This window comes from Momordica charantia (genome assembly GCF_013281855.1).
Source record: "Momordica charantia cultivar OHB3-1 chromosome 7 unlocalized genomic scaffold, Mcharantia_2.0 BLBB01000007.1, whole genome shotgun sequence".
In the NCBI taxonomy this organism is placed as follows: Eukaryota; Viridiplantae; Streptophyta; class Magnoliopsida; order Cucurbitales; family Cucurbitaceae; genus Momordica; species Momordica charantia.
The window spans coordinates 109,151-123,804 of NW_028275165.1; the positions used below are offsets into that span (position 1 = coordinate 109,151).

Genomic DNA, 14,654 nt, shown 5'->3' on the forward strand with positions numbered 1-14,654 from the left:
AGGTTGTAGTTTGAAAATTCAAGGCAGTGGTGTTGAAAATTCAAGGTCGTGGTGTCGAATTTCCATGGCCTTTGTTTATTTGAATCATAACCATGACCATGATCAAGAAACTCACGACCATTAAATTTTCTAGAAAGTGAGTATTCATCCCTAAGTATGACCACGAGCGTGATTAGATATATTTCGACCTAGTCAGTCTACATAGTAAGCGGTTGGATCGAATAATAGAAAGTGAATAAGAGTACAACGTTTTCCAAAATACAATTAATAGTTCAGCTAATGATTTACATGTCTCCATCAGTAGTTCTAAGTGGTTGGCGGCATGTTTTTCTATTATGTCCCATGTTGCCACACCGACCGCATTTGTGGACTTGGCGGGTCTCCCTAGCAGATGGAATTCGTATAGTTTAACGTCGGCCAACATGCGGAACATATCTGGGCGACTCCACTTTACGGTCGACGAAGTCATCAAGTAAAATCCAATCCTCCTCATCGCTAGAGGGTACACAGGTTTGACATATGCGTTAATTAGAGTTTGGAGAGTATATGCAGGTGAGCATAGTGTGTATCTGTTCAAATTCCGATAGGTGGCCGCTGCAATAGTGTGGGAGTAAGGAAGTTGGAAGTAGTCAAACTCTTTACATCTACATGTCCTTGCATTTAAATTCACACGCACCCTTTTTAGTCCATCGCTCACCTCCAACTTATGGTGGTCAATGGGTGTGATGGAGTGATACAAGAGAGGTTCTTTGCAGTACGCATCTTCTTCTCACCGTAGTCAATAAGAATGGTTTCGCGACTGGATGTGTAGGTTCGTCTTTCGTAAAACCAGCGTTGTAAGAGCGCACAATCATGTTCAAGAAGTGCAGTGGCTGGCAAAGAACGTGCATGGACGAGAACTGCATTCATCGACTCTGCAATATTAGATGTCATTTGGTCATACCTCAAACTCGGTTGAAATGCACGAGTATATCTTTCAAAATCGATTCCTTCCAAGTATCTTTGAACCTCTAGAAATCCTGCTAGTTGGGAAAAATAGTACCTGAACTCTAATTTCCCGGCAGACCTTTGCTGCTAATATGACGTTTCTTGCATGGCATCGTCCTTGAACTTGTCCTTCAGGTTCGTGGACAAGTGTTACAAGCATATTCCATGAGCCGCTTGAGGAAATATCTGCCTAACAAATTTCGTAATGAAAACATGTCGATCATATATGAATAATAACCCATATATGATCGAGGTGGTGAAAACAGACGGGATCGGGTCGGGTTGACCCGAGATTTTCAAGGATCAACCCGAGACCCGACCCAACCCGGTCGGGTTAGAATTTTTCAACCCAACCCAACCCAACCGTCGGGTTCCCTAAACACCCCTAGTAAACCATGTAGCAAGTGAAGGGGTTGGTGCAATCGAAAGAGAGCAAGTGACAGGGGCCCCAAATCCAGTCGCAAAAGGAAATTCATCCTCGTTGAAACAAACATGCTGGGAGATAAAAATTCTACCATATGAATTAAGATATTTCGGCCTTTATGAATCGGGCATGGACCAAGATACACACATTTTTCAGAATGGAATTGAAATTTATGCACATGATAGGGATGTAGACATGGATAGCAAGAATAATCAAACGTCTTAAAACCAGAAAAATTGAGCCTTGTATTAAGCAGTAACTCTATAGGAGATATACCATGTATCATTGAAGATGGAAAGCCATTAATGAGCAGCGTGGAGGTCAAAAATGCATCCCATCAGTAGCGTAACGACATGGAAGCTTGGGCAAACAATGTAAACCGGTCTCAACAATTTGATGATGTCTTCGCTCTGCCCGACCATTCTGTATAGATGTAAAAGGACAAGAAAACCCAGAAGTAATACCCAATTGAGAACATAACTGATGAATGTGTTTGTATTCTCCACCATTATCTGATTGTAGCACTTTAATTGAACTACTAAATTGGGTCTTTACTAAAGCAACAAAATGATTAAACGCGACAAGGGTATCACTCTTCAATTTAAGAGGATTAATTCAGGAAATCGACTATAATCATCAAGAAAGTGAACATAGTACCAATACCCAACAACTGACTCAAGCGGAGCTGGACCCCATAGGTCCGTGTGAACCAAATCAAATGGGGCAGTAGCATGAGAATTTGAATTGACAAAAAACGGAAGAGCATGAGATTTACCAAACTGACATGCTTCATAAAATTTGAAAATATCATTCACTTTCACCGGTAGAAGACAATTTTTAACTAATAAATCAAGAACTTTGGAAGATGGGTGCCCAAGTCTTCAATGCCACGTAACTTTAGACACCACAATATTTACACTATGAGCAAAATTAGAAAGAACATAAGCAAAGTGAGAAACTTTATCATTACCCGACTCCAAGCAACTCGTAGTGTGACTTGAAGCACTACTAGTAATTGCACCTCCCGTGTCAAGTTGGTAAAGTCCATCTTTAAGAGACCCTTTCAGCACCAACTTGCCCGAATGAATGTCCTTTACAAGACATAAATCAGCATGAAATTCCAAAAACACATTATTATCTCTAGCAAGTTTTGACACACTTAGAAGATTTTTAGCATTGTCAGGCACACAAAGTACATTCTCAAGATCAAGCAAACCAGGATCAGAGGTTAAACAAGATTTACCAATATGAGAAATCATAAATTTATTTCTATTACCGACCGTCGCTTTCTCAGTACCTCCATACTCCGAAGGATGTATAATATTGCGATAGTCCGCTGTCACATGATTTGAGGCACCACTGTCAACATACTAATTTGGATCTAGGACGGTTTCAGGATTTGCCACAAAATGATTGGTGTTCTATGTTGTGAGAAAGGCATGGGGAGCTGGACTTGGATTATTTTCCCCATTTTGTGCATACAAACCATTAGGATTTCCAATCTTTCCTTGATTTGAATTAGTCCCTGCAAACTGTTTATTAAACTGGTGATAACAAGTTAACGCTGGCCCTACCTTTCCACAAACCTGACAAATGAGACGATTGTTGTTGTTCCAATGACCTCTACCACGACTTCTGCCTCCACCATCCCTTTGATTATTATTAAAATGTTGGGTTTGCCGACTATTGTTAACTTGGGTGTTGTTAAGGTAGGCCTGTCGTTGTCCACCATGAACATTATTTTTGCTGCTTGCCATATTCACTGAGGCTAAATTGAATGACACAATACTTTTCTGGGTGTTCTGGAGTTTCAATCTTTTTTCAAAGACAATTAACTCTGCCTGCATTTCAGACCCGGTAATTCATGTTCTTCTTTGAATCATAGCAACAACGGGGTTGTACTCTTCATCTAATCCCAGTAAAATTTGAGAAATTAGTGAATGGGTAGGGACAAGACTACCCGCTTGACCCAAATTGTCGGCATGAGACTTCATCACACACAAATAATCAACCATTTTGAGGGAATTTTTACGAGTTTGTTGAAATACCTGACGAAGATAGTCTTCTTTTACTCAAGATTGAACTCCAAATAGCTCTTAAATGGCTGTCTAGAGATCACTAGCATTCTCGTATCCCATCACTTGAGTCGCCGCCTCAGGGGTCATAGAATTATAAAGTCATCCCAGGAGAAGTTGATTTATGGTCATATAGGACTCATACAGTGGGGTTTATCATTGCTGACATACTAGTTGTAGAGCGAGGACGCATGGTTGGATGATGAGGTGTTGGCCATGGTAGTTCTGATACCAAGTGAGAAAACAACAGTTAAATAAAGAAAAACTATTTTCTAGCTTTGATCTTTCTATTTTATGAGAGCCATGCTCCATATTCATACAACAAAATCCCTTTGAATTAGGATGATAAAATATTTATAACAAAAACAAATACTATACATGGCAACAACTAAACAGATAGCAACGATTACTCACTAAATTTGTTGAAGAAAGATTCTGTAGATTACTCAGTATGGATATTTGACACGTCATCAATTACATGGGTCATTCATAAGGTAAGAGTTCCAGCTCAGGATTTATTCTCCAGCTCATTTATTTTTTGGTCCAGCTCACCTTTTCTCACCATTACTTGTGTATTTGTGTGGGTATCAATATTGTAACCTTCTAGAATTATCTGGGTTGAAAGAAAACGTGTGAGTGGGGTGAAAGGTTGAATGAGAGAGGGAGAATGAGCATTCTTGAGTTTGTGAGGGTGTGATTCTTGCATGGTGGGTGTTCTTGATGTAGTGTTCTTACACAATTTGAATAAAGGCCGGAAGATCTGTTTGGATAGTAGATGTACACCAAATTGGTGGAACCACTTTAACCTTGGTGTTGCTTCTGATTGTTTTATTTCTTCTCTGTTCTTAGTAATTCGTTTCAATTCCAGGTACGTTAATTTTTACAATTGATGATATCAGAGCTTGCGGGTTTGATTTTCTTCTTCTGTGAATTTCTGATGAGTGATTTTCAAATTGGCTTATAACAAGATTTGTTGTTATAGTTCAGTTTTTCGATTCTTCGCTGAAGTTTCCAATTGAGAATTTTCTTTAGATTTCTCAAGTTTACGATGCATATTTTTCTTTCGAATTCTTCATCTCTGTAAATTCCTTGAAGAGTATTTTTGCTGAGAGTAATTGTTTTGAAATTCTGAAGGGATTTGTTGATGCATATTTTGCAACTGACCTTGACAAGAGGAGATCTACATCCGGGTATGTTTTTGTTAAATAATATTATTTTCTTTAAATTTCCTATTGTATTTACGTTAGATGTCCTTGTCAGGTTTCTTTTCTTTTCTTCTTTGTAGCTCCTATTATAGTCTTGTATCAATTATTTGGAAGTAAGTAAGAAATAATTATTTTTTCTTATCAATTAACATGGTATCAGAGTCTTGAGGCTTTTTCGATAGCCCTTCATTGCTGGTCACTTTTTCAATCGACCTTTATTGTCGATCAATTTCCTACTACTTTTGGATTTGTCGTTCGTGGTCGATTTGTGAATCGTGTGGTTGCTGTGTTTTTAGGGCTTCAAAAATAAGATAAGGAAAATTTTCTGACTAGATTTTTCTGGTATGTCCGGTTCAACCTGGTTCGGTCCGGTTCAATGTATTTCCATTCCGGTTCAGTATATTTTTGGTCCGTTCAGCCTGTTTCCGACTCGGTTCTTCATATTTCGATCTAGTTCAACATACATTCAACCCAATCCCACCCGGTTCGGTCCAGTTCAATGTATTTTCATTCCGGTTCAGTATATTTTCGATCCGTTCAGCGTGTTTCCGACCCGATTCTTCATATTTCGGTCCAGTTCAACATACATTCAACCCAATCCCGCCCGGTTTGAACCAATTTTGGGCCTAGTTTAATTCGTTATCAGTCTGGTTCAACATTTTTCGGCTCGTTCAGCCTTTTTTTAGTTCGGTTTAGACGTTTTTTGTTCGGTTTGACTGTTTTTTGATTTGGTTCAACCGATTTTGGTTCGATTCAGCCCTCCTTCAGTTTGGTTCAGTTTAGTTTAGTGCTGATTTTTCCTCATCCTTCTATTTGGTATTTCAACCGTCAGTTTTGTGCGTAGATCTCCATTTTTTAGTTGTTGTTTAGTCTATATTAGCATCAATGTCGCAAACGTCCAAAATTACCAAAAAGTTGGACATACATGAGATCAAACAATTAAGGAGCCTCTTAAAAACTTTGGATCATGCTCCTAGTGAAGGTACAGGTTCGGTAACTTTGACAAGTACAACTTCTCAGTCTAAACGTTGTACTTTGATTATTGATTCTGGTGCAACTAACCATATGACGAATAGTAGTTGTCATTTTATCTCTTATAGTCCTTGTCGAAGCAATAAAAAAATTTCTACAGCAGATGGTACCTTAGTAACAGTGGCTGGTCAAGGAGACATCAAGATAAATTCAAACATTATGTTAAAAAATGTGCTCCATATACCACGTCTAACTGTTAATTTGATCTCAGTGAAGAATTTGATCAAAGATTTAGGATGTAGATTAATCTTTTCTGATTCTTCTTGTATTTTACAGGACCAGGAAAAAGGGAAGACGATCGGACTTGCTAACGAAAAAAATAGACTCTATTATCTTGATGAATCTATTGGTCTGAATAGTGTTCCAATCTCCTTCACCTCACAAACTCATCAAACTTCAAGTAAGCTTTTGTTGAACAATTATAGACTAGCACATCCTTCATTTCAAACTTTTAAAATTTTATTTCCCAATTTATTTAAAAATCTTAATCCATAGTCAATTCAATGTGAAGTTTGTGAACTGCCAAAACACAAGCGTGTACCCTTCCCTAATAATAATAAACAAATATCAGTTCCTTTCTCTCTTATTCATACTGATGTTTGGGGTCCCTCCAATATGCCAAATATTTCCAAGTTTCGCTGGTTTATTGTGTTCATTGATGACTGTACTCAAGTCTCATGCGTTTTTCTTTTAAAACAAAAATATGATGTTGGTTCTACCATTCAAACATTATTTCATATGATAGAAAACCAATTCAAAATCAAACCCAACGATTTCACTCTGACAATGCTCGAGATTATTTCAATCAAAATCTAACATCATTCTTTCAGAAAAATTGAGTCATCCATGAGTCGTCTTGTGTGGATGCTCCTAAACAAAATGGGGTGGCCGAAAGAAAAATTGGTCACGTTCTTTCTGTAACACGTGTCATTCTTGAAATGTTCCTAAATCCTTCTGGGGGGAAGCTGTGCTAACAGTCACTTATTTAATCAATCGTTTACCAACTGCTACTCTAGATCATAAAAATCCTATGGATATCTTATCAAAATTTTATCCTGATTTTCGAACGACAAATAACTTGATTCCTCTAGTATTTGGTTGTGTAGCCTTTGTTCATGTTCATAATCATCAGCGAGGTAAACTTGATCCACGAGCACTCAAGTGTATTTTGTAGGATACTCGAACATTCAAAAGGGATATAAATACTATCATCCTCCTTCAAAAAGGTACTTCATCTCTGCTGATGTTGCCTTTTATGAAGACATCAGCTTCTTTACCTCACCTTATCTTTAGAGAGAGGAAATATTGTTGGAAGATAAGAATTTTGTCATTCCCAACCTCACGTTTCCTATATTAAATCCTTTACCAAACCCTATTGAAATTGACCCCAACATTAGTCAATTCTCCTCATCTTTACCATCCATAGACACCTCACCAGTGCCATATAACCCCTTACCACCCATAAGCACCTCACTAGGACCATCTAACCCTTCTACTACTATACCATTACAGGTTTATTCAAGAAGAAACATTGAAAAGGATACACAAGTCCAAGAGTCTGAACATATATCTGGAACTGAAATTGACGATAAAAGAATCAGTGATGAATCAGACGTTACAATATCTGCTAATGATGTGTCAGACCTGAATTTGCACATTGCTTTAAGGAAGGTAAAACGAACTTGTACTCAATATCCATTGTCTCACTTTGTATCATATGACAAAATCTCAAGTCAGTACAGAAGTTTCATGGTTAATCTTACTCAGGTAAATATTCCAAAAACATATATGGAGGCAATACAACATGAAGAATGGAGGCAAGCAATGAATCTTGAAATGCAGGCTTTAGAAAAAAAAATAGAACATGGAAGCTAGTTACTATTGCCTAAAGATAAGAAAGTTGTAGGATGTTGATGGATATATACTGCGAAGTATAGAGCAGATGGAACACTTGAGAGGTACAAAGCACGGTTGGTTGCTAAAGGATATACTCAAACATATGGAGTTGATTACCTTGAAACCTTTGCATCCGTTGGCAAGATGAACACAGACTCTTGTTGTAAATCATGGATAGGACATATTACAATATGATGTAAAAAATGCTTTTTTGCATGGTGATCTTGAAGAAGAAATTTATATGGAGATTCCACCTGGGTATGAGCAAGCAGGAAATAAAGTTTGTAAATTAAGAAATACATTGTATGGATTAAAGCAATCTCCTAGGGCATAGTTTGGTAGATTTTCTCAAGTTATGAGGAAGATGAGCTATAAATAAAGTCAGGGAGATCATACATTGTTTATAAAAACATTCTACTACAAGGGGAGTGACATCACTAATTGAGTATGTCGACGATATTATTGTCACTGGTAATGGTAATAATGAACAAGATAAATTGAGAAATTGTTTAATCCAAAAGTTTGAAGTTAAAAGAACTAGGAAAGCTGAAATATTTTCTTGGAATAGGACTATTCTAAACAGGCATATTCCTATCACAACAGAAATATGTGATTGACTTACTTTCTAAAACAGGAAAGCTTGGCAGCAGATCGATGGAAATGTCAATTGATCAAAACCATAGATTATGTACATCCGAAGAAAGTCCTCCAGTAAATAAGGAAACTTACCAGAGGTTAGTTGGAAAATTAATATATCTTTCTCATACGAGACCAGATATTGCGTATGTTGTAGGACTGGTAAGTCAATTTATGCATCGTCCAAAAGAAGTTTATCTCCAAGCAATGTACCAAATACTTCACTATTTGAAAAACTCCATTGGGAGAGGATTGTTCTTTAAGAAATGTGAGAAACTCAATCTAGAAGTTTATACAGATAGATATTATGCAGGATCGATAGACGATAGAAAATTCACTTCTGGCTATTGTACTTTCTTTGGTGGAAACTTAGTGACATGGAGAATTAAAAAACAAAATGTAGTTGCAAGATCGAGCTCAAAAGCAGAATTTAGAGCAATGACATTGGACATCTGCAAATTATTATAGATAAAAATTATTTTAGAAGATTCCATGGGAAATGCCTATGAAACTTTACTGTGATAATAAATCTGTCATCAGTATTGCACATAATCCAGTTCAACATGATAGAACCAAACATGTTGAGGTTGATAGAGACTTCATAAAAAAGAAGTTAGACAGCGGTCTCATATGTACTTCATTTGTACCAACAAATAATCAAATAGCAGATATCCTAACTAAAAGATTGAACAACAACAACTTTGAGCATTTGATTAGCAAGCAAGGAATGGAAAATATTCATTCACCAGCTTGAGGGTGAGTGTTAAATTATATTATTTTCTTTTAATTTCCTATTGTATTTAGGTTAGGTGTCCTTGTTCTAATGGGTAAGTGTTTTCTTATCCTAATAGGCAAGAGTTTCTTTTCTTTTCTTCTTTGTAGCTCCTATTTATAATCTTGTATCAATTCTTTGGAACCAAGTAAGAAATAATTATTTTTCTTATCAATTAACAGTTTTTACTCTTTTTGGTAATGCCATTGGCTGGAGGTCTACACTTCAATCTGTTGTTGCATTGTCAACAACAAGAATTAGAATATATACCTATAATTGATGGAATTAAGGAGGTTGTTTGGTTATCTGGTTTAGCTAGTGATTTTCTTGGTTTTGAAGTTCTTCCAAGTGTATATTGTCATAGTCAAAGTGCACTTGCTTTAACTAAAAAACAGACATTGAACTAAACATATTGATATAAAGTATTATTATGTTAGAGAAGTTGTATATGCTAAACAGGTTATGTCGAAGAAAATTCAATCTGTGGACAACCCTGCTGATATGTTTACGAAATCATTGCCTAATGTAAGGATGTTGTATTTGTGCAGCCTATTAAAAATACGTGTTGGCTGAGGTATTATTTGTGTATTAAATCCATTACAGATTTTATGAGCTTTTTCTGGTTTTGTAGTTGCTGAAGTGTTGAGGGTGATTTGTGGATATTTGACACGTCATCAATTACATGGGTCATTCATAATGCAAGAGTTCCAGCTCAGGATTATTCTCCGATTCATTTATTTTTTAGTCTAGCTCACCTTTTCTCACCATTACTTGTGTATTTGCGTGGGTATCAATGTTGTAACCTTCTAGAATTATGTGGGTTGAGAGAAAACGTGTGAGTGGTGTGAAGGGTTGAATGAGAGAAGGAGAATGAGCATTCTTGAGTTTGTGAGGGTGTGATTCTTGCATGGTGGGTGTTCTTGATGTAGTGTTCTTACACAATTTGAATAAAGGACTAAAGATCTGTTTGGATTAGGGATGTATGCGGTTCAGTTTGGCTCGGTTTTGGAGTCAAACCGAGACCGAACCGATAATAAATCTCTTATTATTAAAAACCCCGAGCTGAGCCAATATATAGTTTAAAGCCGAACCACACCGAACCGATAAAATGTCGGTTTATCAGCTTCGGTTCAGTGTTTAACCGAGTAATATGAGTCTGTGATGCTATGAGTCATCATGCCACTATGGTGCTTGGTGCGTGGGTGATTTGAAGATGCAAGATGAGACGGTTCGTGGGTAGGCTGATCTACCACACTGCTAGATTTGGTGCGTGGGTATGTCACCAACACAAGTCGAGTTTGAGAGAGACGAGCGAGAGGAAGGAGGGAAAGAAACGATGAGGTGGGAGAGGGGATACCATATCACCAACTTGTGCGGTTTGCTTGACGGAGAAGGGAGGAAAGAGGTCTGGCTAAGATTTGAGGGAGAGATAAAAGAGAACAATGAAGGAAGATGATGAGAGAAATGATAATGGGAAGGGCAAGAGTTTTTTTTTTTTTTTTTCTTTGACCACTTTCTTTTTTATTTAACAGTACAGTCTGGCAGGTGCAAAGTTCAAAGCTCTTTTAATGTAGAGTGCAAGACACGCAAAAAAAAAAATTATTGGGAAACGAAAAATGGGCTGGCATTATAATGGGGTGGGCATTATTAAAGTTTTTCTTTTCTTTTTACAGTCGGTCGGGTCAGGTTCTAATATATTTTGGTAAGTCAAAACCGACTCCGACCGATTAAGTTCGGTTTATAGTGTTAGCCGAACCGAAGTTAAAATCAAACCGTTTGAAAATCGAACCAATCGTCGGTTTCAATCAGTTTCATCGGGTTTTTCTTGTACCCCTAGTTTGGATAGTGGATACACACCAAATTGGTGGAACCACTTAAACCTTGGTTTTGCTTCAGATTGTTCTATTTCTTCTCTATTCTCAGTAATCAGTTTCAATTCTAGATATGTTAATTTTTACACTCAGTAAGTTTGTTGAAGGAAGATTTTATAGTAGACGAGGTGGCATTGTTGTGATTAACAAAGTTGTACGATTCACGTTTATCCTTTACATCTCAATCTAAAATAAATAGATAGAGTATATATTATATTATACATTATATTTATATAAAAAATGAATTAAAGGTCTTAGGTGTCACAATCGCACTTTAACGAGACTCAGAAAGCGATTGTGTAGCACTTGCTTTCACCCTCTAGCAAGTCAGCCAATGCGGAAACAAATAGCCGGTGGCACAAAGGCTATATGTCGCAACCTCCACCCCCATTCTCGAGAAAACGGTTTTGGAAAACGTTTGAAAGCATTTTAGAAAGTTGTTGTAAGCTTGAATGCAAGAGAATAGATTAGTGGCAAGACAAGAATACAACGCAATGTAGGGAGGATGACTAGGTGTACCCCCTATAGTACATTCTAAGGCATAATTGCTATGGCAGGCGTGAACATGCAAAGTGGCGAGGAGTCACTCGCCACCAAAAGTACAAGGAAAAGAAAATAACAAGCAAAACTAAATACATGGCATAAAAGTATGTGGAAAGAGGTTGTTATGGGCATGCTGCCACAGGCAACAGGCCCTGGACAAGCATGACCATGACATTCTCCCCCACTTATATGGTTGACGTCCCCGTCAACTGTCGCTGCTCGAACTCTTCAATTGCTGCTGCAGCTGTCTTCAGGTCTTCAGTACGCTCCCAACTTATCTCTTCATCTGGGAGCCCTTTCCACTTGACTAGGAATTCCTGTACGTCCCTTCGTGGTCTTCCTAATCGGCGTGTTCTTTCAGCGGGGATTGACTCAACTTCTTTGTCAACCTTTTTTGTTAACGTGATTGCTGGACAGGTTACCTCGTTTCGTGTAGGGTCGACGGTGTCGGGGTGGTAAGACTTCAAGTTGCTCACGTGGATTACTGGATGGATTTTCATCCACGGGGGTAGTTGAACCCTATAGAATGTCTTGCCCACCTTCTGAAGGACGTTGACGGGTCCTTCGTATTTTCACACAAGGCGCTGGTCTTTGTTACCTCGAAAACGAAGTTGTTCAGGTCTCAGCTTCACAAGGACTTGATCTCCTGCCTGGAATTCTAATGGTCTTCGCTTTTTGTCTGCCCACTTTTTCATGTGTTTAGACGCCTTCTCTAGGTATGCTCGGGCCACTTCGGTGGATTGACGCCATTCCTTAGTGAAATTATAGGCTTGAGGGCTCTTGCCCACATAAGGATGGTCGACAACATGAGGTAACACAGGTTGTCGCCCACACACGATTTCGAAAGTGGTACTTCCTGTGGTGGTGCTCTTTTGGCAATTGAAACAGAATTGAACTACATCGAGCATCTGGATCCAGTTCTTTTGCCGAGCATCAATAAAGTGGAACAATGAAGAAGATGGAGGGTTCAACAGAAAATATTTCTATGGGCATCTTTATAGATGCAATGAGGGGAAAAAGCATTGCATGCGAGAAGCCACCAAAGGCGAATACCATCAGCCATCGTTTGAACTTCTAAGCCAATCCCAAGAACCCCAAGAGTAACACACTTTTACCTGAAAACTTTCTAGAACATTCACATTACAGAGCTTATACATTACGTGGAGAATGAAACTTTGTTTATGCTTTATTTATACTATGTACGGACTGTTTAATTCTATTTCGAAATCCAATTGTATATTGCTATTTTTTTTTTATGGTTCCATTCATCATATTTATACTATTTATGTTTGTCTTCAATCCATCAATCCATACTATATCTACTTTCAAAAGTTGGTATTCAGTAAGTTTTTTATGAGTACATGCTTATACTTTTTTTGTTGGATACTATTTTATATCTGGTTGTATTTGATAATCGGAGATATGATTCTCTTATGCTAATTTTTTATGCTTTCTTTTGACCATAGAGTGGCTACATAATTATACTATGTATGAACTCTTTGATTCTATGTAATCAAAATGCAACTTATATAAAGTAATTATTTGTAACGATCCTATCCGACCCCAATCTTACCCCCAAATTGGTGATGGTGTAATTTTTGACTGAAAAACAAATAATAAAATAATTCTAATGGTTTATTATCAAAAAGACAGTAAAAGCTTATAAATAAAAAAGAACAAATCAATGTCACAATGCGATTTTACATCGTCTCCGTTTGTATTCTAATCGACCACATCTACTACACTTTATTGTCAATCTCTTTTCAACAAGAGCAACAAGTTTCCTTTTTCGTGGCTTCTTCCGAACATAATCAATTATTTCGCGTGGACTACAATGTATCACGTTGTTCATGCCTAACATTGTCTTCGCACATTCACTTATCATTGTTGCAGTCGCTTGCTTATGGTCATTACGAACAACATCAATTGAACAAGTGTGCTCCGGTACGAGTTTTCTAACAATCCATAATTTACTGTCTCCATATCGAAAGGAGCGACTATACCACTTGCATGTTTCTTCGATGCACCTTACAACCAACTGTTTTTTTGTTGGATTTGACAATTTTAAATTGAAAACTCCCTTTTAATGTAATCGCATAAAGCGCCTTCGTCAATTCTTCTTTATTACAAAAAACACATAAGTCTTCCAACGTGAAATTAAAGGGAGCACAATCAAAATTAGTAGGATCCATCAAGATAAATTTCTTCCCCCTAAGGTAAACTACATTCTGAGTGGCGTTCGCACTTCCGTTGCTCCCGTAGATGGTGTTATATTCGAGGTCAGCATCCACAACTATGCAGCAGTCGCTGCATCTGACTTCCAAAAAAAGGGACATGGCCCACACCACATCATTGTCTACTGATAGCCTCATCATGATTAACTTACTTGCACCATTTCTAAACCGTGAAAGTCATTAATTTTCTTTCCTTCTGGAAAATGAAGATCTCTAGAGATGCAATCAATGAGTTGTCTTGCTCCTCCCAACTTCCACCATGTAAATTCCTGGCTATGAACAATTTCATAGTATTCCCACGTTAATTGATTTAATTTCTCAAAAAATGTAACAAAAATGGGGATTAATGAAACTTGTGTAAGAATATTTAAGAGACATTAAAAGGGTGATTGTTGTGGAATTTACTAACCAATTTGTTAAGTTTGTTATACATCTTAATTATATTATGTTGGAGACAAATTAATAATATTTTAAAATAGTTTGAATGATATAACTAGATTTAGCGGTTTGATTATGTAGATTTGGTAGTTTAGAGATCTTTCTGGTTTGGTTACGGAGCGATTTTTGAGATTTTGCGATTTGATCATGTGTTTCTCGAATGTGGGTGGCTGAAATCATGGACGGTAAAATGGAGAAAGAATACAATGACATTATGGGTATGAAATATGTGGAGAGGTAAATATGGAATTGTACCCCTCCCCAAAACTTTGGCCATTATCATTACGATATCCGACCTTACTACGATTTCCCTTTTTTTTTTTTTGGTTTAATTCGACCAAATTGCAAATGCCCGTTTTCTAGTTCCTCTCCCGGTCATATTTAAGGCTAATTTCAAACCAAAATATTTGGACTGGGCTTCAACCAATAAGTCCGTCAATGATTTTCAGCCCTCGCACTGAAATCTGGTCCGGCCCACAATCCTGTAAACAGTGATGAATGCTCTGAAAATTAAAATAATAATAAATAATAAAATATTTAG

At 37.4% G+C, this 14,654-nt stretch overlaps 1 protein-coding gene across 15 annotated transcripts; it reads left to right on the plus strand.

The window, feature by feature from the left end:
- Window positions 1-4,021: 4,021 nt before the first annotated feature.
- On the plus strand, window positions 4,022-10,002 carry LOC111017499 (uncharacterized). 15 transcript variants are annotated; one of them, XR_015792305.1, is made up of 5 exons: window positions 4,022-4,354; window positions 4,621-4,676; window positions 6,000-6,123; window positions 7,236-9,552; window positions 9,659-10,002. XR_015792305.1 is itself a non-coding variant. In XM_088126688.1 (5 exons), exons 1-5 carry the CDS (start codon window positions 4,191-4,193, stop codon window positions 9,663-9,665), a joined length of 393 nt encoding a protein of 130 aa, XP_087982814.1. In that variant the 5' UTR covers window positions 4,022-4,190; the 3' UTR covers window positions 9,666-10,002. The 15 variants fall into 15 exon arrangements, 2 of the variants coding, with proteins under 2 accessions (XP_087982814.1, XP_087982815.1); XM_088126688.1 differs by lacking the exon at window positions 6,000-6,123 and having other exon boundaries at window positions 8,254-8,353; window positions 9,487-9,552; XR_015792308.1 differs by having other exon boundaries at window positions 4,023-4,354; window positions 8,254-8,353; window positions 9,487-10,002.
- Window positions 10,003-14,654: the final 4,652 nt, after the last annotated feature.

Excerpts from the sequence above, each read along its gene's own strand:
- LOC111017499 (XM_088126688.1), top strand. The coding sequence starts at position 4,191 with ATGGTGGGTGTTCTTGATGTAGTGTTCTTACACAATTTGAATAAAGGC. Across the intron at positions 4,355-4,620 it reads GTAATTCGTTTCAATTCCAG|GGATTTGTTGATGCATATTT; the intron begins GTACGTTAATTT and ends GAAATTCTGAAG. Across the intron at positions 4,677-8,253 it reads AAGAGGAGATCTACATCCGG|GAAAGCTTGGCAGCAGATCG; the intron begins GTATGTTTTTGT and ends TTTCTAAAACAG.